General features: G+C 39.2%; 2 protein-coding genes across 2 annotated transcripts in view; one reads left to right on the forward strand and one right to left on the reverse strand.

Moving 5' to 3' along the window:
* The window catches only part of pou6f2 (POU class 6 homeobox 2), a 78,796-nt gene extending 75,867 nt beyond the window's left edge, over positions 1-2,929 (reverse strand). Inside the window, exons 1-2 of the mRNA XM_025910126.1 lie at positions 2,832-2,929; positions 927-1,024 (exon numbers count right to left, since the gene is read on the reverse strand). Coding sequence (XP_025765911.1) covers positions 927-1,024; positions 2,832-2,879 — 146 coding nt within the window. The 5' untranslated portion in view covers positions 2,880-2,929. The remainder of the gene's footprint in view (positions 1-926; positions 1,025-2,831) is intronic.
* A 26-nt stretch (positions 2,930-2,955) lies between these two features.
* On the forward strand, positions 2,956-25,427 carry vps41 (VPS41 subunit of HOPS complex). Its single transcript, XM_003439364.5, has 28 exons — positions 2,956-3,147; positions 3,434-3,472; positions 8,989-9,096; positions 10,560-10,637; positions 13,636-13,710; positions 14,709-14,771; positions 14,861-14,926; positions 16,488-16,607; positions 16,693-16,839; positions 16,927-16,993; positions 18,174-18,271; positions 19,592-19,721; positions 19,857-19,972; positions 20,074-20,192; positions 20,554-20,635; positions 20,766-20,858; positions 20,942-21,069; positions 21,435-21,579; positions 21,678-21,719; positions 21,809-21,859; positions 21,944-22,081; positions 22,160-22,214; positions 22,295-22,435; positions 22,535-22,671; positions 24,619-24,718; positions 24,807-24,851; positions 24,945-25,024; positions 25,136-25,427. Exons 1-28 carry the CDS (start codon positions 3,127-3,129, stop codon positions 25,214-25,216), a joined length of 2,565 nt encoding a protein of 854 aa, XP_003439412.1. The 5' UTR covers positions 2,956-3,126; the 3' UTR covers positions 25,217-25,427.
* Positions 25,428-26,851: the final 1,424 nt, after the last annotated feature.

The raw sequence follows: 26,851 nt of genomic DNA on the forward strand, positions 1-26,851 counted from the left end.
TTATCTGCAGCTGATCTAACAGACTGTTATTGGGACTCGTGGGGTCAGGGGTGTAAATATCCGAGACTTGAGATGATTTTTCTTTTCACGCTCGTTAATATGATCAACAGTTATCCCTCTCTCCTCCACTAAAGCTAAAACGCTCCCCAGCGGACGGTCGGCGGGTCAGTGAAGGCTGAGGGCTATCAAAGCAGTGTATTAAAAGGAGCTCTTTGAAGCTTGTAAACCACGGTGCCCAGCAGGTCCACAACAGATAGACGCCTCTGATTGGTCAGGTGTGTGTGTGTGTGTGTGTGTTTTCTGCTGGATCGATCCACCGAGCTGACATTCTGGAGCATCAAAGCTTTCGGTGCACTAATCTGACTCCTCCTATGAGGGCGAGGGTTGTTTTTATTATTTTCCTTTTTTGTCCATGAGGTGCTTAAACTTTAGACGGGGCTCTTGCATGTTTATGATGGGAGAGCGGGCAAAGCATATGTTTTGGAGGTTTGAAAGGGAATGAAAACAAATCAAGCTTGGATACTGTATTTATCGAGCGATAAATAATGCAAAACTATAGAGAGAGAGATGGAGAGAGAAGCAGAGAATCACAGGGCCATCCGTTGGGCGTACCACTGGCAGCAGCAGAGGAGCGACACCGCAGAGATTCACACACTGCTGCTCCTCAAAGTCAGTTTCCCCTCACACTGTCTCTGGAGACCTGCGCCACATACACACTCATGAAAGGTGTGAAAATCTGATTTCCCAAAAAGGATCGGTAATTCTCTGTGAGGGTGGAAGCCGCAATCAATAAATCATTGCTAAGCAGATTGTAAAGAAAAAAAAAATTATTCCCCCTTGGTATCAGTGCATTAGGATTCTCCTGAGGATGGATGAGGCAAGACAGGGGTGTGAGACAATCTCAATAAAGAAGAGGCAAATCATACCTTTGGCATTCATCTGGACTCAGGCAAGCAGCTGTCAGCAGAGTGACGGAGGACCAGGCGAGTCGACCAATATCCGAAGCCACCATGTTCAGAGAAGTCTGCAAATATATAAAACAAATAGCCTAATTATTACTGGAAGTCTTGCTGACTGTGTTTGCTTTATTAGTGAATGCACAGGGATTTCCTTTATTAAGGCAGGCATAGGAGACAACCTCAGAAAAGTACTGTACTTTTAATTTTATATTAATCTACCACAGATTTTACCTCAAAAAGGGGCACAATAAATACTTTTAGCTGCTATTTCTCATCATAATAATGCACAATCTGGATGCCATTACTGCTTATTACCAAGTGGACAAAGTATTCATATTCTTTACCATCAAGAGTAAAGATGCATCCAAATACATATTTAGCTTCTTTCCTACAGCTGTAACACTGCTAAACACCATGTGACAGTAATTATGTACAACCCTCATGTGCAATATTCCACTACCCAATTCCACATCCCATAACTCGGGACATACCTCACTGTGTACATTTTATAATATGTAAAATAACTCATGTAAAGTGCACTTTTTTTTACTGCTCAGCTTCACACAATTACAACCCTCAGGCATATACATTACACAGACAGATGCACAGCCTGTAAATAAATAACTCATGTTCAGTCCAACCGTGCAATATTAAGTCCCAATACTTTTTACTCTTTAATGCTTGTCAGTAAATATTGTATTTTATATTTATATTATGTCAGTACATTTATTTTATCTAAGGTTTTTTCACCATCTGAGCAAGTATTACCTGATTTCATTATGTTTGCTTAATGATAATAAAGTGTCTTGAATCTTCAATACAGTCTTGGCAGTAAAATTTAAAGTATCAAAAATATAATTTAATATTCTTCTGAAACCAGGGGACTCAAACAATAGCTGAAGGGTTAATTTAGCCACCACGTTCAGAAAAATCTGCACATATTTAAATCGAATAGTCTTAATCATTTCAGTTAGTGATAGCTCCAAATGTACTGGAAAGAGGATTGTCTGTCCCGTTTTATTCAAATTGTCTCAATTAAGACAAAGAGAGATTGTGAATGAATTTAAAGTCCTGTAAGTTATCATTTTGAGATTATAGATTCAATTAGTGCTCAATTATTTGAAGAAAATTTTGTGTATTTTACCTCACATTCTACTGTATATCTGGCTAGTGGCAGTAAATAATCAATATAAAAGGGGACAATGTGTACAGTAAATACTGTTGCCTAATAATTCTTGTAATAATACTCATGATTACTTCAGAGCCATTACTTTTGTAAAAACTACTTAATTATAAGTAATAGTATTGATGGACTTTAAGCAAAAGTAGCATGTTTATGCTGTTTGGAACCGTTTTGAACTATTTTTAATATTTACTATAAATGATATAAATTTCTCCTCTAGGGAAAAACTACAGTATTTGCCACTGATATGTTACAGACAATTAATATAAAATACAACAAATTAAAATACTCAGCTGTATACAAGGGGGTGGATTTAGTTGGCTCCTTTTAGCCACTTATTTGAATACCTTTTAATGACAGCAGAAATCAGCCTTTTTATCATCCCCTTGGGGACAGTTTGGAGGACTTTTAGTCCAGGTTAATTTATTGTATCTGGCGACCGTTCAAATTTTTAAGGTTGGTCTATTAATGTTGTCAGTGAAGATGTGCTTTATGGTTATACCTAGCTTTACTGCGGGTTATTTGGCTGCAGTTTCAAGACTGTTAGCTTCAACTGAAAAAAAGACATTTTCTTCACAAGTTTTCCGTCTGACACTTAAGAAAAGAGACACTTGGATTGTTAAAACCGAGTAAAACTTGCTACAAGTATTTGCCACGAAAACCACGAAAAACACATTATAAACTGTCACCTGGCATCGTTTTTCAAGTAATCGTCTCCTTTTATTCTGTCTGAGCATCCGCGTTGTCGTTTCTCTATCTGAATGACTTCATTACCCATAACGCCTTGATACTCGAATTGAAGTCATGTGATTTAGCTCATGACTGGAAGCAGGTTTCGACAACAAATATCACTTTGCTGTCACGCAAAATCGGGTGTTTCTGAGATGAAACAAACCTTTATCGGAGATTTAACGGATATTTTTTAAAATATTTGTTAAAGTATTATAGCTGTTACCTTTGGATATATCGCTAAATAATATCACAATGGCGGAAGTGGAGGAGCAGGTAAGCTCAAATGCTAACGCTAGCTAGCTAAATGTTTCTGTTTTAAACGCACTTGCATCAAAAATGCATTCAAAGTGTGGCTGTGAGAGCTGTCAGCTGTGGTTTCATTTGATTTAGCTTCTCATCAAGCCATTCTCTAGCTTGGAAAGCTAACATTTTAGGTGCTAATTTAGCTTTGCAGTTGTTTGGTATGTATTTAATGTCTAAATAAATAGCCATGGCCTTTGAAACCATGCTTTAACATTAATATATTTTTAAAAGCAACCCAACATTTTTCTGCTTTTAGGTCAGTCATCCAAGTGAGGAAACCACAGATGAGTCTGAGGTAAGAATCAAAAATACCTCATCATTTTAGATCATCTAAGATGAATTTATATTAAGAAATTTTGATATATATTTAGAAAATAATAACAGGAAAAAATGGACTTGAATGTGTCATGCAGTTGCACCAGTATGTCAGTGTAGACATGCATCACCAATAATATACTGTCAGTGACAGAAGTGTTCATATTTCCGTCAGGTTTGGATGCTTTTTGAAATCTCTGCCTACTGAAGGGGCTGTAATACATAACATAGCCTTTATCAGCACAGCTTGATCCCTAAAGGATCTTTGTCAGGTTCTGAGAGGTGTCAAACACTCATGAATTACATATAGCTTTCCAGATCCATCAATATTATGACTGAACTCTGGCATGTTACAGTACACCTGTGCTTCGGAGGATCTCACATGGGCTGAATAAAATATAACATTACACATCACGCTGACAGGAAGGAGAATTTTTCTTCATAGGTAGCAGAGGATGGAATCATATATAAGATATATGCTGCATTTTGGACACCTGCACCTTTCTCAAGCTACTTTTTTTTTTCTCAAGAAAATAAACCAGACTTGTAAATAGTGGTCTGTCTGTGCACCATGTGTTCAGTAGTCATGGACAAACACTCACTGGACTGTGGGATTGCAAGTCTCCTCTGAGTGGCTGCTGCAAACAGGTGATTATTTGCTTACAATATTGCAATATACTGTAGCTGGCTGCTGTTGTTACCAGCTTGACAGCAGCCTCGCTAGATGAAGGCAGCGAGGGGCTGTTTGCTCTACACTCTACTAACAGAAGAGATGAGCAGGGTAACAATTTGTCTGAGCAGTGGCTCTGGAAAGTCACAGGCATTCTCTTCATCAACGTCATGATTTGGTTAGATTAGTCTGATTTGTAATAACATAATACAATAATAAGCCTGATTTGTAAGTGCTTTTTAGTATGCTCAGCGGATCAAACCCTTAAAACGATAGATTTAAGCGACATATTAGTCGACTGATTGCACCAATTTCCCCCTCTTTCTGCCTCAAACAAACTAACATGGTTAGATTTAACAGCTACAGCGTTCCCCTTAAAAGCAGACAAATGGGCGAGTCTTGCTTGAACCTTGAACATTAAGCTAGATGATGACACGAGGAGTCTCATTTAGCTCAGCTGTCAGTAGATGGAGAATATGGCAAAAATGGTTACAAATCAAAAGAAACCCCAGCAGCTGACAAACGAAAGGGTGAGTTCCATAAAAGCCTGTCAAAAAATGTACTTTTGTGGTCCCGAAAAGCACATAAAAGGTAGAGAATGAAGGGTAATAAATGGAAGAAAAGACATCATGCATTGTATTTTTAGCAACTTGCTGGACCACTATAAGGCTCTAAGTGCTCTACATGATTCTGCCACTCCTTTAGAAGCAAATGAAATGGTTTAATGCATATTTTAGCTTAGCTTAGTTTAGTTTTATTCAGTCATCACATATTGCACAGACAGTGTAAACAGCACACAATAAATCAGGATCTCTGCACCATGTAGTGACTGAACAGAATCAGGCAGAAGCAACGCATCTGTAAGCCTAGACTGCGGTCTTTTAATTCCAGAATTAATGGGAACAACATAATCGTTCACACTCTCAAGTGTCAATAATTTATGATGTCTTTGTGCTACTGTTTGGAAAAGAAAAAGCAAATTAATTAAATTCATTTTAGCAATTTTCTATAATTTAACCTCAACACTAGAAGTTCACTTTGAGTACCAAAATCTAAAAGCTAATTTGTTAAACAGCATTATGGACACACTTTAATTTTATGGACTAAGGACCAAGCTGATGTCAGCTGGGAAAACAGTTTAAGCAAAGTTTTTATAGCATGTTATATGCTGGTTTCATAAACGTAGGTCTTTGAACATGACCCATGCAAATCAGGAGTTTGGTGTGAGTGCCACCACCATGCGTGCTAGGATTGAAATTCATAAATGCAATTAAGTTAAATATAGCTGTTGATAACAGCATCAAGACAGCCACTGTTAATATACTGCAGGTTGCAAGACCGACAGGAAATGATGGTGTATGAATTTGACAAGTCTATTACTGAATTTGGGATCCTGGGAAGTATAAAGCTGCCACTAATGCTATGATCAGGATAAAGGTATGATCTCCAGTTATTTGAAAACAAGAACAGTCCTGCAAAAAAATGGACAAAGCAAAGTTAGAAAACATTGGTTTCAGAGCTGTAAAGAAATGGCTTTAATTCAAACCAAGTGGACTGAAACAAGCAAATATAATGATGGGAAAAAAAATGATTACCAGACTCCTGATTTTGTTGCAAGCACTGAAACATACAAGGTTTCCTTAACTAGGGTATATGATAATGTTAACTTTGTGTATTTTATCCTGTACATGCCCAGGTGTGACATGTATAGCTCAGTAGTTTGTGTCTAAATGCTACGTTTCTGAATGCCATAATCCATCAGAGATCATATTTTTAATTGTAAATTGATAGTTGATATATGGCAGTTGTAAAACTGTTATTACTGTGTAACAGTGTGTCATAAGCACCTTGTCCTGAAAAGAAGAAAAAAACTTCTTTTAGTGATATTTTTTCCCTTCTTAATCAACCGGAAAGAAACAAAACAAACTTTTATGGACAGCAAATGAGTGACTTTGGTTTGAATATTATTTGCATTATTTTAAATAAACTGAATCATTCAGTGGATCAGTGTGAACCTAATAACCAGCCGTGTTAATAATGCATGTGGCTGTTTTCTGTAATATCGGATTGAATTTGTGATGTTTTAAAGGTCAGTCCTCGCAATAAGAAATGTGAGGAAGTGAGCGATATGTTACGTAATCTTTTAATATACCCAGTTGATTATTGTTAATATCTTTTATTGTTGTTAACATACAAAAAATGATAACAAAAAACCTGTAACAGTGCGTCTTCTCTATCATAATTTATGATCAAGCACAAGGCCTAGAAGCAGAAATACTCAGTGAGGTGGTTTTATAATCTAGCTGGAGAGCACTGTGTATGGCCTGCTGTGTTGTTTAGCTGTGTTGAGTTGACTTTAAAGGCTGCAGCATGTGATTAATATAATTTTTATATGTACTATGTGTTGATCTTTCCCTTACTTTGCCACCTGTGTGTAAACTGTGTTTATGACACTTGATGATTTGTTGTTTGTCTTAATAATACAGGGTACACGCCTTCGTTTCTCCAACTAGTGTGGTCCTCGCTGTGCAGTATATTTAAAGCTGAATGTTTCCCTTCATGCTCTATTTTAACAGCCAATACTAAAAGAAAATGGCAAAAATGGTTACAACATCAAGGCCAGCTGAGTAGTTGACAAAACAAAGAGCAACTTACAAGAGATGGCAAAAGTTTTAAAATGGGTAGTTTCTCTGTGGGGATGAAGTTTGCCTTTGTTGTTTGATACGCCTTTGAAACCCGTGACAAATGCCCTCGCATCAGAAATCTCACAACCAGAATACACAGGAAATAGCCTAGATATGGCGTTGTTGAGTGGGAAAGGATTGTTTTTGAAAATAACATTTTTTCCACGCTATTGTCCCCCACCTCCAACCCAGTAGCACATAATGGCAGACAATGTTTTGAGTTGATGCACCCTCTGGGCAGCCACAGACTGTGCAGCATTGGTTATAAACTGAATTATGAGTAATATTCAGGCTGTGACTGGCCGCAAATGTTGACTCAGGCTGGAAAGTGTAACACAGTATAATACCTTAAGTTTGCTTTATGAAAAGACTATAAATTCATGTATTTCACTGGGGATGAACAGTGTCATGAAAAGATGTTGCTTTTATTGTTTTATCAAGCATTTCATGCAAGGTGATGGAAATTTTGTCTTTGTGCATAGATCCCGCTATACACATATGTTCATGTACACAGGCTTCAAAAATGGATTAATCACAGTTATTGGAGACTGAAAGCTGCAATAAATGCTGCTGTAAGGAACCCCAGTTGTGTTTATACAGTAAATTTGTGCATTACCTGCATATTAGAAATGGATAAATAGCAATGAATTAAATTAGATAGGTTAAAGCAAAACTGCCAAACATTTGGCAATTTTGTCTGCTTTTAGGTTCTCAAATGTGAGGATCTTATTCATCATTTCATCATTAAGTATAATGTAATTCAGTGATTTAAATAGCTGTTGTAATAGTGTTGTAATATTTTTTTTAACTGTTTTCTCACTTTTGATGAACAGAATAATAATTCAAAGTAGAAAAACCTGATTGGTCTACAATAGAAATTATGGCTGTTTGTGTCATTTTATTGTTATTTATTCCTCCAATTGCACCAGGGGAAAAGGAATTAAAGGAAATGCTTTTTATAATAAATAAAAAAACATCATTCAACTCTTTATCTCAGTGTCTTTGAAGGGTTAGGTTAATATAACCCTATTTGTTGATTTGCCATACTGTCAGCAAGCCTTGAAATGGCATATAATGATAATAAGATGTTTATAATGAGATAATGATGTGTGGGCAAGAATATCAGAGCATCTCTATTTTAAATGAATATTTTATTATTTTCAAATTGAATGAAGATGAATATGTTTCCATGTTCTCATCGTCTCATTCAGCTTTTAGGAATTCATGCAAAAACTAATAATTTGCAGCAATTTGTTGATCGGCTGTTAGTACTGCATTATGACAAGTGTGATAAGTGATAAACTCCAATTCTGATCAGTTTAGAAAAACATTAAGCAGGGATGTCACAATACTAGAAAGTGAGTAGTTCCAATACAAAATGTGTTTAATGATTCTCAATGCCGTGGTGAAAATAAAAACAAAATTATTATTCCATTTACTTAAACATAAACTGCTTTATAAAAAGTCATTTCAAATTGTGTTGGCAGGTGATTTGCAGCCTTTGTATATACACAAACTACGATATCTATTTTATTTTATTTGTATCTTCTGAGAAGCACAGGTAAATTCACTGACCTTTAAGTGATTTTGCTTACATTAGTCATATCACAATAACCAAAACAAGTATTTAACTGTTTTTGGTTTGATTGTTTTTGTAACAGTGACATTCACTGTTTCTCGTTAAAAACAAGCTCAATTTGTCTTCTAGAGTAATGATGTGTTTCTCCTTCTCTGTTATCTTAGTTCACACATCACTGCATTTGTTTTCTGTCAAAAAGGATAAAACTGGTGTAAAATGGTCTTTTTGTCTGTTGGTATTGTGGTGCACATCTTTTTATACCCTTTTGTGTGCTCGCATAAAAAAAAGATGCAAATCAGGGACTCGCGTGTAAAAACGTTGCTCCATAGAGCCCCTAGTGGTCAAAAACTAAATAAGGCACCTTTAAAGATGTAGCGTTGGATAAATAGGAAGTTTTGTCATATTTTGTAGAACGTGTTTCATAAAAATCTGATTTTGATTTACAACATCAGGTTAGGTGAAGATTTTGCATATTTCTGTTCACTGCAGTGATGATTTGGGGGATTTTAGGGAACAAGAATAACAGTTGGAAAATATTATTAAGAGACTGCTTTCTTCACCAGGAGGAGGACAGCGAGGAGGAGCCCAAGCTGAAGTATGAGAGGCTCTCCAACGGGATGACAGAAATTCTCCAGAACGATGCAGCCAGCTGTATGACCGTCCATGACAAGGTAGAGGTTATGATCCACCACCCGCAGGGGCATTTCCGTGTCAGGTTCACCCATCTCACGCAGACATTTCACATTGTTTAGGTACACATTTGAGAGATGTCAGCTTCAAAGTTGGATTTCTTCCCTTCTGTTGAATCTATAAAGGCAGACCCATTATTTTCTCACCTTCCCCTGCTTTTCCCTCTCAGGGAGGTGAATCAGAAGGCATCAGGCACCATTGTCTTCTCCTCTTTTTATTCCCACTCTTACATATTTTTTGCTCCTCGTCTCCCTTTGTTTTTTAAGAGGGCCACTCTCGGCGAGATGGTTAATCATCGTGGCACCAGCGGCACACTTGCACGCCTGAGCAGAGCAAAAGTCATATCCAGTTATGTCTCCTCACCTGATGTTTTATTAACCACTATTGATGTTCGTGTATTTATTTGTACTTTGAGAATTCAGTTCCCCCTTTTTTTCTTCTTTTAACCTAAAAACAGCAACTGTGCCACAGAGAGAGAGGGACTGCTTTGCTGAAAATTTAAATTTGATCTGACTTGTCTTTCTTGGGATTTCTATGCTTGTGTACTTTTTGCCATCCAGCTACCTGTGTGGTCACACCACCACCACCACCACCACCCTCCTCTTCTGTGGCAAACTCCCACAACCCTAAAAGCCACCGACAGCACATACTGCCTTATGTTGCCTCATATTTTAAGTGTCTGAATCGGAATTTCATTTGAACAATTCCATTCTGATAAATCCCTTTAAAAGTCGCTCCGCCTCACAAGGTTGAACCCTTTATTTATTTATTTTTGGTTATTTTATTTGGGGAGATTGCAGGGGCTCTGTCTGACATGCTCAGCTGTGCCTGTAAATATAAGCATTTCATTATAGACTGCACTGAAGCATGCTGGCCTCGCCGCACATCCACATGCTGGTCTAGAAGGGAGGGGGATTAGGAGGAGGGCATGGAGCAGGGGCTGGGGTGGAAGAACACACACTTAATCTAATGCCAAAGCCCCCGGTTTCTATAATTTTTTTGTCCCAGTGGACTCGTGTACACACTCGCACGCACACATACATATGCACATGTGCGCTTCTGCCGAAGCACAAAACACGGAAACCAGTTGCTGCTCAGTAGAAATAATAGCCTTGTGCTGGGCAGGGAGGTGATTGGGTTGCATGGGAAGAAGTCAGATGTACAGTGCATTTATTATGCTTAAGCATTTTAATTTGAAGGGGAAAAAAATGCCATTTCACACTGTCTGCTTTAATAAATAGGGCTTTTCCACCCCCTGCAATTTCACAGTTTTGCCTCCAAGCCCACCCAATCCCCACTTTGCCCATGCCACTGCAGATCCAGGAAATATTTTTTTATCCTCTCCCACAGCCGTCATAAACACAAGACTTTTTTTTTCTGGAAAATCTGGAATTGATTTCAGGTGTCTTCTGGTTTAATTTACATTACATTTGTCTCCTTTCAGTTTCTCGCCTTAGGTACTCATTTTGGAAAGGTCTTCCTGTTGGACATCCAAGGAAATATTACTCAGAAGTTTGAAATTGTGAGTACATTAAAATGCTTTGGGTTACGTTAACCAATTACTTGCATGAAAAACACTTTTTAGCCTTGTTAGCTCAGTGGATGCAATGAGAGTCCGCTGTTTATGTTACTAACTACATTATATTGTTGTTCTGACATGTTTATCAGTTGGCAGTCATGGTCCCGAGAGGAAAAGTTTTAATAACGCTGAGATTTCCGTAACTTTAACCTTTCATCCAGTGATGTCATCAGTTCGAAATCTGAATTTACTTTCTTGTGTAACTAAATACCTGCAAAATCAAAGTGATACTCATCTGCTGTACTTGGAATTCAATTCTACTTTTACTCCAAGACATATTAAACACATGAAATAAAGAAAAGAGCCAAAAAACAAACATATTAAAATAAAGTTAAAGAAAAAACATGTCAGAGGGCAAGAGCCATAGCCTGTATATTAAAGATGGGCAAAGTCACTTTGACGTCACCTTTTGGTTGGTAAAGTCTGATTTTTGAAACTTCAAACTGAGCATTTTGGCCATCGCCATTTTTATACTGGATGTACAGTACTGCATTAAATTTAAAGCCAGGCTACAGCATCACTTCATACCCTACACCAGTGGTCCCCAATCCCCGGGCCTCGGACCAGTACCGGTCCGTGAGTCGTTTGGTACCGGGCCGCGAGAGTTGAGGCTCGGGTGTGAAATGTATGGTTTTCAGGGTTTTTATCGGTTTTCAGCGTTATTTTGTTATCGTTTTTATTGTTAACTCGGTTTTCCTGGGTCTTTTCACGTGTGTTATGAATAAATCTTCTTTTTTTCGGTACCGGTACTATTTTGTTGGATTTATCCGTGACACCTTAAAGGCCGGTCCGTGAGGCAAAAAAGGTTGGGGACCGCTGCCCTACACAGTAGCATACGAAAACCTGCTTTTGGTAATGAAAAAAAAATGTTTTGCCAGGCTGAGCCAAGTTAAAATTTCAGGTTATTATCTCAATTTTAAGCTTATTTCATCAGAAGTTTGAATTAGTTAATTGAAAAAAACCTCATTTGTGACAATAATACAAAGCTTTGACTTCTGCATGGAAAAAGTGTTTTTTGATTAGTGGAAACAAGATTGCATATAGCTTGACCTGCACATTGTCAGAAATCTGACTACAAGTTGCAGTGATGCAGACCTCAACATTTGTAATTGGTCTGTTTGGTACTAATATCTAGTATAAACACAGTATTTTGATTAGCACAAGGATAATACCTGTGGGAAACAAAATTTAGTAGATTGTTGTTGTGTCTAGCTTGCTCATTATGCTAATAAAATAGCTAGTTTCCTGCTAGCGTAGACAGTTGTTTTATTACGAGCTCTGAGAGTATGTGTTTAGACTAAAGTCTTGAGTCCTTCATGCATTTCCTAACCTGTTGCAGCTCCAACATTTCAGGTATCTGCTGTTTAAGATGTATTAGCTCCAACATGCTCAGCTCCGTTTTAGCCATGAGTCATGCACACCAGCACACATCAATGTGTAATGCAGAGACATCACCACTAGTAATTCAAAGCAGCGCTATAAATTTTCCTTTAGCTTTTTAAAGCACGTAAGAAACATGGATGTTCCAGAGTAATCGAGTACCCTGCACACTTAATAACAAAATAAGCGCGTTCTGCTTTGTTATCATTTTTGACCCTGAGAGGAGCCAGAGTTTACAGAAGAACATCATTAGCTAATAAATAAGATAGGAGACTGACAAATTAGACCACAAACTCATCATGAAAGTGTTTACTGAGGTCATAGCTCGAGGAAGCTGACGGCTGGATAACATAGGTTTTTGCAACCCCATTTTTAGCCATTGTTTTTAGTTCTGCTGTCTTCAGAAACTGTATTTTGTTATATGAATGACACAGAAAGCTTTAGTAGTGAGACAGACAGTGCTGTGGTCAAGACTGATACTGCTGTTAAATCATTGAAGGTCTAAGTGGAGTATGTATGGAATCATAATTTCATGGTAAAGCTAAACACTGAGTCGAAAACCACAACCGGCTGATCAGATACCCAAAGAGGTTTTTTTTTTTTTTCTCATTGTAAAAATGCAATTCTCCTCCTGGCTGATGAAACTTTTATATTCCTGAAAAAAATACCTAACAGTCAACAGTGTTAACTCGGGCCCTGCAGACAAAGTAATACAGTTTAGATCCCATGTGGAAGCAAAAGGAGATATTTTGAGATTTCACGTAGTACCCTGAAGGAAGATTTCACACCCAGAAATGAGCTTGCCTCTCTCTAATTTACTCCTACTATTTTACTACATTACTTCCACTGATCTGGAGGGAATGAACTCTGAACAATAATTTAATTTACAAGTCAAAAAAACAAAACCAAAAAAAACCCCAGACAAAACAAAAACCAAAAACTCAGTAATCAGGGCTGATTTGGTAGGCAGGGAGGAGTGGGTTTACATTACTGTACCTGCACTCGTGTTTTCAAATGTCGTGCGCCTGCTGAGCATGTTGATTCAAGTGCTACTTACCAGAGAAACTTACTGCCAGTTTTAAAAAAAAATCATAACTCGGAACAGGGAGGTTGTTTCACAGAACAGGAGAGACACAGCTGTGCTCTAGCTGTTGGATTTAATATGATTACCAAATAGCTGAAGCAACTGCTTTGGAAAAATTGGAAATCTATGATAAGCAAAACAACTTCTTTCCTCTTCGAGTCTACACCGAGGCACCGTCTTCACTTTGGGGACGTTTTTAAAGTAACATTTGCTGTAATTTATGCCATTTAGTTGATCCTTTTATCTTAAGAGCCCTAAACTTAAAAGCATCCGCAGCAGAGGGACCCCTAACATTTTCAGTATTAATGCACTCTCTATGCATTGACACATATGGGACCATGCATCCATTGCCTTTTTTTCTTTTTCCTGGCATTTCACTTAGTTGGGGTAAAATGTCAGCTAGCAACATTTGGCCATCCACTATGATACTCGCCCACCTCTTTAAAAAAACGATGCCGTGATATTGTGTCTCCGCAGAGTTCAGTGAAGATCAACCAGATCAGTCTGGATGAAAGTGGAGAGCATGTGGGCATCTGCTCCGAGGATGGGAAGGTGAGATCTCTCCACTCATCACCGCTGGCTACTGATCTCTGGGCCTACAGCAAAAAATGAAATCACCAATCAGTGCTTCTCATCTTTCATAATTCATCCTCTGATTCATATAAACTCGCCTTATCAGCCTGAAACTTTATCATAATGATTTGGAACTAGCGGCGAATTTTTAGACGGCACTTCTTCCGCACTCGGTGCATTAACCTGGAGTTTTATCTTCTCCATATCTACACATAAGCCCCATATTTTTTTCATGATGCGGGAATTTATAAAAAGCTTGTAACAATTTTGAAGAGTGGGGAGGGGTGGGAGGGAAGGATTGCACTCAGATCCGTTGAGCTGTCAGTCAGTCATCAGCCCATCTATGGATACCCTCTCCATGTTCTCCACCTTGCTGTTATCTTGTCTCTTCTCATCATTACCACCATCCTTCATGGATTTTGCAGTCAAGATATGCTCTCTGATATCGCCCTCCCCCTGCTTCCAGCACTCTGGTGGCAAAAACAAGATCTTGTCGCGCAAAAAAAGTGGAGCAGACAATTAAAATCAATGCTATAGCAATTGTTTGCCCTCACCAATTCAGCTGGCTGATAATCCTTTGAAATCTAACTTAATCCTTAACCACTGCTGCGGTTCAAGAGATGAGATAGCGTCAGAGTTTTATATTATTTCCCCATCTTTTTTTGGTGGTGGGGGGGGGCTTCAGGTAGAGGAAAAGTGGGCGTCATGTACTCTAATGGTACATTAAAGGCTACTGTAGCCAACTGAGGCTGTGGTCAGTCCACGATTAGGATTTCTGCTGTAAACCCTGCAGGGTTCGAAGAATCAACTGGCCCCACTAATTGGTGACCCAGCGGAGAAGTAGGGAGCTAATCAAAAGTCTTTTCTGACCACACTTCCCCCCGCTGGCCTCAGATAGTTGCAGAGGCAGCAATTAAAGGAGAAATTTTGAGTTATTCACCTTTGCTTGCTGTTCTGCTGCACCGTCTCTGTTCCAGGTTCAAGTATTCGGCCTCTACACAAGAGAGGGCTTCCACGAGAACTTTGACTGTCCCATCAAAGTAAGTTTTTCTGCAGACTTGCAGTGTTACAGGATGGAAAAGAGAATGAAGAGATTTCGCTTTTCTAAACTGTTAAACGTTCTTCACAGGTGGTCGCATTACACCCTCAGTTCACCAGATCCAACTATAAGCAGTTTGTCACCGGGGGCAACAAGGTAGGTTTGAGTAGTACTTTTTACTCGTGCGCTTGTTACACGCAGTTTTTTTTTTTTTTAAACCGCCATTTTCAAGACATTTCCTGCCGCAATAATGCGTCCTGATTGTGTCCGGGTGAAACCGAATCCTGCACACCGTCTCGCTTTGGCTCGGCTGAGGGCGACGCGCAGGCCTTTGTCTGGTGTGAAAGGCTCTTACTTTTCTGTCTTTTCGCTGGAGTGCTCTCGGGAGAGCTGCCCATTTTCACAAAGTGCTGTTCGCTCAACAGTGTTTGAAAGGCAATGCTTCACAAGCACAGCAAATAGATGTCATTATCAAGAGGGTACATAGTCTTAGGATTTCCGGGCGCATACGGTGATCTCTCTCTGGAAGTTGCCTCCGCTGGGTATGTCATCGCGGAAGGTGAAAAGCATATTAGACATTAGATTTGTCATTTTCTGTTTCTTTTCTTCATCTTTGAGGTAAAACCAGCTACCCTACTAGCGCTCGCCTTTTACACTACTACAAGCTGCACCGATGTGGCGCCATTGCACAAACCACCTATAAATAAAGTGTGCTGACATTTATACAACAGGGGCGAGGAAAAACTTTTACCACAAAACTCCATTGTTAGTGTTACTTTGCCATTTTCTTTCAATTGGCGCTGATTTCTCTCAGTTCCAAGTTGTGAAGGCCTCCACAAGTTGCCTGTGATGAAAATCAATACCCCTCAACAGGAGCCACATCCTGTCAAAGGAAATTCAATTTTGTTTCCCCAGTTCTTTTGTCATATCATCTCTTTGTCGAGCAAACTGTTTATTAACATAGCCCAAATGTTGAATTAAAGAGCCTATACAAATTTCTCTCGGCCGCCTTGGTAATAATATGCACTTTTGGGGGGCTTTTTGTATCACTTTATATAGTGAGAACCGCAACAATGCAGGGAATGTGAACGACTTTGTCCTCCACAGAAGGTGCGGTACAAGGCCTGAAAACTTAACTTAAGCTTTAATTCATGAAATAGCTCTCAGGGCCGTCAATGCCACATTGCATTGTGATTAAAAACACACAAGCCACGCACATCACTCAAAGCTCTCTCGGAGCTTTCATAGCTTTATCGAGACGGCACAAGAGTAAAGACGGTGCACGCAAAAAGTAATGAACTTACTTATTCGTGTATCTTACACTGTTATCCACGGCGCCTTCAGTTAATGCCGTGTATCCATGTTATGATGAGAAGGATGTATTAAATCAGCGACACATTTTCAACACCATCCTCACAAATGATCTCGGCCATGTGGATGTTTAATGTTTTTGTCCACCAGTGGAGCTGGTGAAGCTTCTCCCTCAGGTTGACTCACGTTGAGCCATCCATCTTTATTTTCTATGTGCTTAAATGCTCCAAAGTGGAATTAAGTCTGCACATGTGGAGGAAAATAGGGCTTTACTTCATGATTTTATCAGACATAGCTTCCTAACCGCTTGTTCCAGTATAATACTGTTCATCTACTGCCCTCTGTAGGCTGGGGTGTAATATTGCACCCTTGAATTAAATGTCCTTACTTTTTTTCCCCCTTAAAGCTCCTTCTGTATGAGAGAAACTGGCTGAATCGCTGGAAGACTTCGGTTCTACATGAGGGCGAGGGAACAATCACTAATATCAAATGGAGAGCTAACCTGATTGCATGGGCCAACAATGTGGTGAGATCTCTGCGACAGTTAAACAAACCCCGGTCCTTCTGTATGCACGGCTTCGTATGTAAAAATGCTGCTTGTTTACCTTCAGGGAGTAAAAATATATGACATCAGCACAAAGCAGAGGATCACCAATGTGTTGAGGGATAATGTGAGTTTGAGGCCCGACATGTACCCGTGCAGCCTGTGCTGGAAGGACAACACCACTCTCATTGTCGGCTGGGGTTCTTCCATTAAGGTTTGCTTTGTTTCCTGCTCGTGTTAATATTAATCACAGGCGCCGGCTGTGGCGTGCCTTCAGTCTAATCTTCTTATTTCTCTTCAGATTTGTGCTGTGAAAGAGCGAAATCCAACTGAAATGAGAGACCTGCCCAGCCGCTATGTGGAAATAGGTACAGAGCACCCCATTTCGTCTTCCACATATGAGACCACTGAAAAATGTGCACACTCTGAGTCACAGAGTTAATGAAATCTGTGCACTGAGTAATATTTTTGCATAAGTTAGAGATTGCACACGTCCTCTGTGCCCCGTAATTTAGCTGTAATGTGACATATCATTGAAATCGTGTGGTTACGATATTGATCATCCTAGTTAATCCTATATTATTGATTGTTCTTCTGAGGAAAACTTCTGGCATTTATGTGCATCGTACTTTAACACATACCTCTCGGCTGAACGTTGTTGCAGACCAAGAACACTCTCTCATGGCAATACTTCTCTCCGATGGCAGCAGCCTCTCTTCAGTTTTATCTTCTCGGTTCTTTTGTCATCTCTTTGTAAATCAATTTTTTTTATTAACATGGCCCAAATGCTGAATTAAAGAGCCTTCTCTTGGCGTCCTTGGTAATGTTAAGCGCCTTGAGATGACTGCAGTGAATTGGTGTTATATAAATTAAACTTAATTGAATTGAAAATGGAATATTAGGTACTTCTGTGGGGCTTTTTGTCTCAGTTTATATAGTGATGATTGTAAAAATTCAGGGAATGTGAATGACGTTGTTTCCCAAGGCCTGAAAACTTAAATTGCAGTTCATGCTCCTCTGGCAAGACAAAGGCTCACACTGCAAAAACTTTTCGGGAGTGGCTTGGTTTTAAAGCTTGGGGCTGATCGGGGCACAAAATATAGATGTAAATCTGATATTATGGGAAATTTCTACCACATCAACCGCAGAAGAAGGCAGTGCTGCAAGAAGAAAGGTTCCTGTTGTTCAGACGGCTTTAGATAAATTGAAATGGGGCTCGGGTTCAGTCTGTGCGTGCTGTTAAGATCCAAAAACAATGAAATGAAATAAATGCATTTCATCTCTCCTTTTTCTGCTTTCTAAAATCTTTAACTGAGAAACAAAAAAGTTTAATAGTTGCTTACTTTAGTAGTTGTAAAGCTAAAGGTTGCGTTATGCACGTATCCTTTTAAGTTCAATCGATGTATGAAAACAGAAGGACACTTACGTATAACTACACAATAATCCGAGACATTAAAGGGATGAAATATTTCACCTTGTACTTAATTGTTTTTCACTCACTTTCTTTACATGTGGATTGTTGAAGAGATGATCTTTTGTTTCTTTTAGTTTCTGCTTTTGAGACCGAGTTTTTCATCTGTGGGCTGGCACCGCTGGCAGATCAGCTGGTCACCCTGTTCTTTGTGAAGGAAAACTCTGATCAAATGGTAACAATAATATATTTTTTTTAACATACAAGAAAGTCAGTAAGTTGTTAGACATTTTTTTGTGCATCTTTGCGTCTGTCTGTCATGACACTGGATTGTAAATGCAACAGTCAAGATGGAAGTGCATACTTTCAGCTTTAATTCAGTGGGTTTTCCAGAAAGGTTGTATTACTGTTTTATTCATAGTACCTAATTTTCAGAGTGACAGGGAGTTTCATTGCCAGGTGAGGCCTGTACCTCTCGTCACTCCATGAGAAATTAAGCAGATAAAGGATCTGTAGTTAAATCCAAGTTTTGAACTTTTATGTGGTATCTTTTTAGTGGAATTCTCAATATGAAGTCCAAAGATGTGTCAGAGTAAGTGGTCATCATTAGGCTAAGAAGCAAAAACCTTAATTAACTAAATTAACAATCTGGTTCATTCTTAAAAAGAAGGAATCCACTGTCCGGCTGAGCAGCACCAAAAGGCTGAGAGACCAAAGAAGACAACTAAAGTTGATGATAAGTTATTTCTATGGTTATGAAAAAGAACTTTGCAACATGCAACCATGTCAAAAACACTCTTGAAGCAATAGATGTGTCGTTGTCATGGTCTACAATCAAGAGACGTCTTCATGAATGTAAATATAGTGCATTTACACAAGGTGCAAACCACTGGTTACACTCAAGAAGAAGGCCAGGTTAGACTTTGCTGGAAAATACCTGAAAGAGTCATAAAAAAAAAATTGGACGGATGAAATTAAGATGAACTTTAACCAGAATGATGGATAGAGAAACAAGCCCTGATCTGAAGCATACCAGATCATCTGTCCAACATGGTGGAGGCAGTGTTGTGGCACAGGCATGTATGGCTGCCACTGGAACCAGGTCACTGGTGTTTATTGATAATGTGACTGCTGATAGAAGTAGCAGGATGAATTGTGAGGTGTACAGGACAACACTCTGTACTCAGATTTACTCAAATGCTGCAAAACTGATTGGAGAGAACTTCATATTGCAAATGGACAGCGGCCCAAAGCAAACTGCAAAAGCAGCTTTGCTTTTTTTGTAGTCTTTGACTACAAAGCATTTTCACCCAGGTGTTAAAAACAATCCTAATTTTTCAAATTATGTTACCGTTTTTTTACAATTACTATTGATTGTATGAAAATGGAGGGCTTTGTATAAAAATGGCGTCTAAAAAGTTAACTTCTAATCAGTTAATGCTAAACTTTTTGTTAAACTATTAATTAAAGCTGAAAGTCTGCAAAAGTGTGCACAACAAATGTGTAGTTGTCCAAAAACCTAAGTCGGATATAAAATCATTACCTATGTTCGCAGGATGAGGAGTTATGTGCGCGGCCTCGCCTCGACATCATCCAGCCTCTCCCCGAGAGCTGTGAGGAGATCTCTTCAGACGCGCTGACGGTGCGCAACTTCCAGGACAACGAGTGCAGAGACTACCGCCTCGGTGAGACTATAAAATCTGCTCCCAGAGAAATGTCACGCTGCCTTTTACTGCAGCCTGATTTCATTATGCATCGATTATCAAATGTCAGCTGTAATGTGGGAGTACGCAGAGGAATAAATGTATTTTCATCAACAGAGCATTCAGAGGGAGAGTCACTCTTCTATATCATCAGTCCCAAAGACATCGTTGTGGCAAAGGAGCGAGACCAGGACGACCATATTGATTGGCTGGTCCAAAAGAAGAAATACGAGGTTTGTGTTGTTGAATTTCATGAGGGTTGCTAAAGGTTAACGGCTGCAAGGTCAGAGTTTGATTTTGTGTCCTGTTACTGCGCTTTTAACCATGACATCAGGAGGCGCTGATGGCCGCGGAGATTAGCTTCAAAAACATTAAGAGGCACGACGTTCAGAAGATTGGGATGGACTACATCAACCACTTAGTGGACACGGGAGACTATGACAGTGCTGCGAGGTAAGTCCCGCATGTTTGCAGATGAGCAGTGTTTGCATGAGATATGTAAAGAACAAGATAATGTTTTAAAGAGCTCAAACAAAGAAAGTGCTTAAGTCCATCAGTGACTAATATATTGCTTTCAAATTTGGAGATGATCCCATAGAAACTAAAGCTTTTTCCTAATTTGTGTGACCTTGACCTTTGACTTAGAGCTTGAAGTATTACATACTAAAATGGTGTATCTTTATTCATATAATTGGACCACTTATGCTTTCTCTTCAAAGGGCCAAATGTAAAAAGCACAATATTCTTTTTATCATTTGAATGATTTAAGTGTTTTTTTTAATTTAAATGTATTTATTTATTTACTTTTATTCAGAAAGTGTCAAAAGGTCCTTGGGAAAAACATGGAACTGTGGGAGAATGAAGTGTACAGGTTCAAGACCATTGGACAGCTCAAGGTAGGTTTTAACGGCTGTGCCTTGAAGGCACCACTAAAGTAGTTATAAAGTTGCAATGAAGTGCGACGCTTGCCCTGTGGAAAGTTATGTCTCTTATGCTGTATGTGGTGCCGCTTCTGTCATGTTTTAGGCCATCAGTCAGTATTTGCCAAGAGGAGATCTGCGTCTCAGACCAGCCATTTATGAAATGATCCTTCATGAATTCCTGAAAACTGACTATGAGGTAGGTTACACCCCCACCCGTTTGCAGTCTTGGCATGATGAACGTACGACGGCTGATAGTGTGCTGCTTTTTTGTCTGTAAAGGGTTTTGCCACCCTGATCCGGGAATGGCCGGGAGATCTTTATAATAACATGGCCATCGTTCAGGCTGTCACCGATCACCTGAAGAGGGATCCCACCAACAGCACGCTGCTCACCACGCTGGCTGAGTTGTGAGTGGTCTTAACTTGAACATTACTTCACCACTTGAGCATGTACGAGTGAAATTAATTAAATAAAAGATTGCATTATTTTTACCTTCGGCGTGGAAGTCTATATTTCTTACTGCCATCGTTTGTATTAATAACATATAGTATATGGAATGATATATGGGGATTGTAAATATCACCTTACTTTGGACCTCTGACCTCTTCTTCAAGGTCAAATTTTAAAAAATGTCTTTTATATTTAACACTTTGCTTAAACTCCAACTGCCTTTGTTTATATTGGCAACATTTAGGAAATGATACTGGTATATGGGGATTTTGAATATCATGTTAAATTTGTTGTGAGTAGCTGGTGTTCAATGCTGTTTCAGGTACACCTACGACCAGCGATACGACAGAGCCTTAGAAATCTACCTGAGACTGAGGCACAAAGATGTTTACCAGCTCATCCACAAACACGACCTTTTCTCTTCCATTGAGGACAAGATCGTACTCCTCATGGACTTTGACAAAGAGGTAAAAAGTCATCACTGACTGAGGTCCCCTTTATTGTTACTTATAATGTTGTTCTTATACATTTAAACCATTTAAATTATATGACTTCATGTTGTCAGAAAGCTGTTGACATGCTTCTCGATAATGAAGACAAGATATCAGTAAGTACCTCTGAATTCTTTGAATCTTCTTTATCTTCCTGATTTAAACAAATAATTCTAAGTGACTGATTATGTTTTGACTCCAACAGATAGACAAGGTGGTGGAAGAACTAGCTGACAGGCCTGAACTTCTGCACGTGGTGAGTTATGTTTGAGCACCTTAGGTTACTGAATTGAACACAGATGTTATAACGCAGGGAGTTTGACCAGCCTTTTGCCCACAGTACCTCCACAAACTGTTCAAACGGGACCACCACAAAGGCCAAAAGTACCATGAGAGACAGATAGGCCTGTATGCCGAATATGACCGGCCAAATCTCCTACCTTTCCTGAGAGATAGCACCCACTGCCCTCTTGAAAAGGTATATGTCATCCAATCATAAATTCACGTCTTTAGAAGTGAAGTTGGGTAACATAAGTCATTTTGTTGGCCTCCTTAGGCTCTTGAGATTTGCCAGCAGAGAAACTTTGTGGAGGAGACAGTTTTCTTGCTCAGTAAGTGTTGATTAAGGATTAAGATTGGTACTCTCATTTGAAAAGATAAGGAAGAACCTAATCAGACATGTTTCTCTCAGGCAGGATGGGAAACTGTAGACGAGCCTTGCAGATGATCATGGAGGAGCTGGCAGATGTTGACAAAGCCATAGAGTTTGCTAAAGACCAGGATGACGCAGAGCTGTGGGATGATCTCATCTCTTACTCTATTGACAAACCACGTATGTCACCAAATCTCCTATCGAGTCAGCCATGGTAAACCTGTGCATCAATAAATCTGAACTTGAGTTATCTCTTGCTTTTTACTTTATTTACTCCAGCATTCATCACCGGTCTCCTCAATAATATCGGCACTCATGTTGATCCTATTCTGCTCATCCGACGCATAAAGGAAGGCATGGAGATCCCAAACCTCAGAGATTCCCTCGTGAAAATCCTTCATGACTACAATCTACAGGTCAGACATGCGTCCCGAAGATTAACGTGAAATTTATCTTTAAGAAACCAGAAATAATTTCCATACCCTTCAGCCCATGGGTCACATACAGCCCAGTTATATTTCAAGTGGGTGAGACCAGTCAAACCATTGAAAAATAGCAAACAGAAAAACAGACCAAACTATATTTTCCTTTTTTAGTCTAAACAAGTGCAGTTTTATTTTGAAAATTTTCAAATTTACTGCGCCGTTTATAGGATGAAGGACATATGCTTTAATATCTTAAGAAATAAATGAAGGAAATTTCAACAGTTCTTCTGTTTGTCCACATTTTGTCAGTCTGCTTTCTCAAAAAACCACATTGCCACAACTCTTTGGCTTAACCATCTTACGTTGGTGTGATATGGAAAGCTGAAAGTAGTTCTGAAAAGAATGCAATCCATTCTTAACAACTCACATCACAGTGCTTCTTGGTGCAAACTACAGTATGTCCTCCTCACTGCATCTAGTCCGGATTAGACCCCTTGGTAGGGCAATCCTGATTTAAGATCCTATTGATCATTTAAAGCTTAAAACACAGTCCTTTTCAATAATATAGTTGGTTCTAAGTTCAAGGGACATGTACCGAGTATAAAGAGATATAAAACCAGAGAGACATTTTAAATATGTTTGAGTTAAGGTGCAGGCGTAGTCATTGGAGGTTTTAATAAACTGACTGACTGCAGTCCCGTGAATAAGTACAGCCTGTAGAACCATGTTTAACATCAATATGTTGAAGTAATTGTTTTCTGTTTAACTTTACCAGTCTCTCACATCATTGCGCTTGCATTTTGACCCACTCTTCTTTATAGCGCTGTTCAGTTCATTAAAGTTTGTGGGCATTTGTTTATGCGGAGCTCTTTTAGGGTCTCACTGCAGCATTTCAGTCAGCTTGAGGTCTGGGCTTTGAGTGGGCCAATGCAACACTTTGATCCTTTTCTTTTTCAGCCATTCTCTTGTAGATTTGCTGCTGTGCTTGGGATCATTGTCGTGTTGCATGACCCAGTTTCAGTTGAGCTTCAGCTGTCAGACAGTTGGCCTCACATTTGACTCTGGAATACTTTGGTTTACAGATGAGTTCATGGACAAACAATGACTGCAAGGTGCCCATGTGGTTGCAAAACAAACACAAATCATCACCTCTCCACCACCATGCTTGACAACTGGTGTGACGGTTTCATGTTGATATGTTGCATTTGGTTTTTTTTGCCAAAACACGGTGCTGTGCATTATGACCAAACATCTCCAATTTGGTCTTGTTTGTCCAAAGGACTTTGCTCCAGAAGCCTTTGTTCAGATCCACATTTGCAAGCCTAAGCTATGCTGTCATGTTCTATTTAGAGAGAAGAGGTTTTCTCCTGGCATCCAGTCCAAACATACGTTTATGAACATTTAACACGCTAACAGAGGCCTGTAGAGTCTAAGATGTAGCTATTGGGTTTTTTGCTGTTTCTCTTGCTCTGTGGAGTGAATTTGCTGGGACATCCAGTCCTGGGGAGATTAGCAGCTGTGTTGAATGTTTTCCACTCACAGTAGAATGATGAATCTCAAATAGTTTGGAAATTGGTTTATAAACCTTCCCACACTGAACTTTAAGGTCATGATTGTTGATGTCTTTCCTCCTTGGCATTAACTTACATTAAGCATTAACACACCTGAATGCTCCAGACGGGCAAACTGCTCAAACTTCTGCTTTTATAGATATGCTCACACTCACTGATGATCAGTTAATCAAGTGAGTTTGATTAGCAGCACCTGGCTGCTCTCTCACCCTCTTAATTCAGTAAAGATGTATTTTCTTTTTCATATGACTATACTGTTAGAATTTAATTTGACCTCATTGGAGGGTGGTTTTAAATTGCTTAATTCGCCGATTTCTGTACCTCTCATCCTGTTTGTTGACAGCTCGTTTGATTTCTTGTTTCCAAGATTCTTTTAAGGGAAGGCTGCAAAAAGATCCTGGTGGCCGACTCCCTCTCCCTGCTCCAGAAGATGCATCGAACACAGATGAGAGGCGTCAGGGTTGATGGTGGGTGCGCTTTGGTGTTCGTGCAGCTCCTTTTGAGATTAGCTATATTAAACTGGACTCTTAAGAATGTTGCTGGTTTTCTTTTCAGAGGAGAACATTTGTGAGTCATGTCATACTTCAATTTTACCCTCAGGTGAGTCATGTAATGTAGGTGTATTCATCTGTTTTTAATGTTGTATTGCATTTGAAAACTCTTCTTTGCCAATTTTTGCAACGTGTGTTTCAGACATGGCCAAAACCTTCAACGTGGTGGTGTTCCACTGCAGGCACATGTTTCATAAGGAGTGTTTGCCATCTTCAGGAACAGTAAGTGACATCTCTATATGCTGTGTCACTCTTTACACATTGGTGCTGGGGTATTTTATCTGAGAAGCTCAAATATAACTTCCTGTAACTTTTCCCTCTTTCCTGTCTCAGATTCCTGGGTTGCAGTTTTGTAACATCTGCAGTGCGAAGAGACGAGGGCCGGGAAGCGGAATACTTGAGATGAAAAAGTAATGAATGGTGTACTTAGAGTCTTATTACTGAACTCTCATGTCAACTCAGCGCATTGGTCAATAAATATTACTTCCCTTCAGTCACTCTACTCTAAACTTGCAAAAATCATAAATATTTATGTTTGACTGTCTCTGTACATTTATGTCTAATGACTGCTTGCTTCTAATGTGTGTGTGATAACGTGTATGAAAATTAAAATGGAATTAAAGCAGTTTGTGGTTTGTGTCTGATAATTATACACATCTTCGTTAAAATCCACTTCAAGCTAATTGGGTAAAAATGTATTCAAAGGTAGAAGATGGCTGCCCCTCCCTGAGCCTGATTCTGCAGGACGTTTCTTCCTGTTAACAGGGAGTTTTTCCTTCCCACTGTCACCAAGTGCTTGCTAAAAAGCCTTGAGCTGAGTGCTGTTGTGATTTGGCACTATATAAATAGAGTTGAATTGAAAAGTAGAGTTTAAAATGTTATCAAAGTGCCAATAAATAAACTCAATGAGAAAAAAGGCTGACAGTTTTTATTTCATTTACTGTACTTTCAGTGGTGGAAAACATTTGCAGTTCCAGCAGAGATTCAGACTTCTGTAATGCAATCTACTTGATTAATTGGAGCGCAGACATTTAAAACTACTCGAGGCCTGACAGCCTGAATACACTGAATCATTTGTGATATCTGGTTGTTACCTTTTTTGGATGGATATTTTTATGAAATGACAGCTGCACTTTCAGGTTATGTTTTTTTAAAGGTTTTTGATGGGTTTTTTTGTTCCAATATTAAATATTTAAAGAAAACCACACTCTTCTCTCCACAGCATACTTCCACCTCTCCAGCCTCTAATCCACCTGCTCCCTACTCTCACTACACATCACAATATTGTCCACAGATACTACCCCCTGATTTCATCTGTCAGCCTGTTCATCGCGATTGCAAACCAGAAGGAGCTCAGAGCAGATCCCTGATGTAATCCCACCTGCATCTTGAACCGATCTGTCACTCCTACTGCACACCTCACCACTGTCTCGCTGAACTCAGCTCATAAACTTCAGCAAACTTCAGCACTTCACTTTTGTTCTTGAAAACCAGCACCAGCACACTAAAGGTGTTCTGAGGTGTCATCTCACTTTCCACGATTGCATTAAAAAACGAAATTAAAAATGCACCGGCCTATCTCCCAGACATCTTGATACCGCCACAGGTTTGTCATCTGGACCAACTGCCTTTCCACTTTTCATCCTCTCAGCTGTCCTAACTTCCTTCCTACTAATCTTCTGCACTTCCTGATTCACAAACTATCCTCAAGCCATCCTTCTCTCTCTCTGATTTTCTTCCTTCATTAGCTCCTCAAAGTAATGCTTCCGACTTCTCAGCACACTTTCTTCATATGTTTGTACATTTCCATTTCTGTCCTTAATCACACTAACCTGCTGCACATCCTTTCTAATCGATACAAGTCCTTTTCTCCTTCCTTAGTATCCAGTCTCGTGTAAATGATCATTAGAATTAAATAAGTATTTTAAGAAATTGTATGCTACAGTAGAGATTTTTTAAATCATCATTCATTAAAAGAATTTCTGAACAAGCATCATTATCTGCTCTCCCATTATGCTCGCCCATTCAGTCCATAGAAAGCAATCTATC

The sequence above is a fragment of the Oreochromis niloticus genome, linkage group LG9, assembly GCF_001858045.2.
Source record: "Oreochromis niloticus isolate F11D_XX linkage group LG9, O_niloticus_UMD_NMBU, whole genome shotgun sequence".
Classification (NCBI taxonomy): domain Eukaryota; kingdom Metazoa; phylum Chordata; class Actinopteri; order Cichliformes; family Cichlidae; genus Oreochromis; species Oreochromis niloticus.

What these genes read in the sequence shown, in the direction of transcription:
- vps41 (XM_003439364.5), top strand. Translation starts at nt 3,127, where the DNA reads ATGGCGGAAGTGGAGGAGCAG. An exon ending in GCTGGGGTTCTTCCATTAAG is followed by an intron (nt 16,840 to 16,926) that starts GTTTGCTTTGTT and finishes ATTTCTCTTCAG; the next exon opens with ATTTGTGCTGTGAAAGAGCG. An exon ending in TTACTCTATTGACAAACCAC is followed by an intron (nt 22,436 to 22,534) that starts GTATGTCACCAA and finishes TATTTACTCCAG; the next exon opens with CATTCATCACCGGTCTCCTC.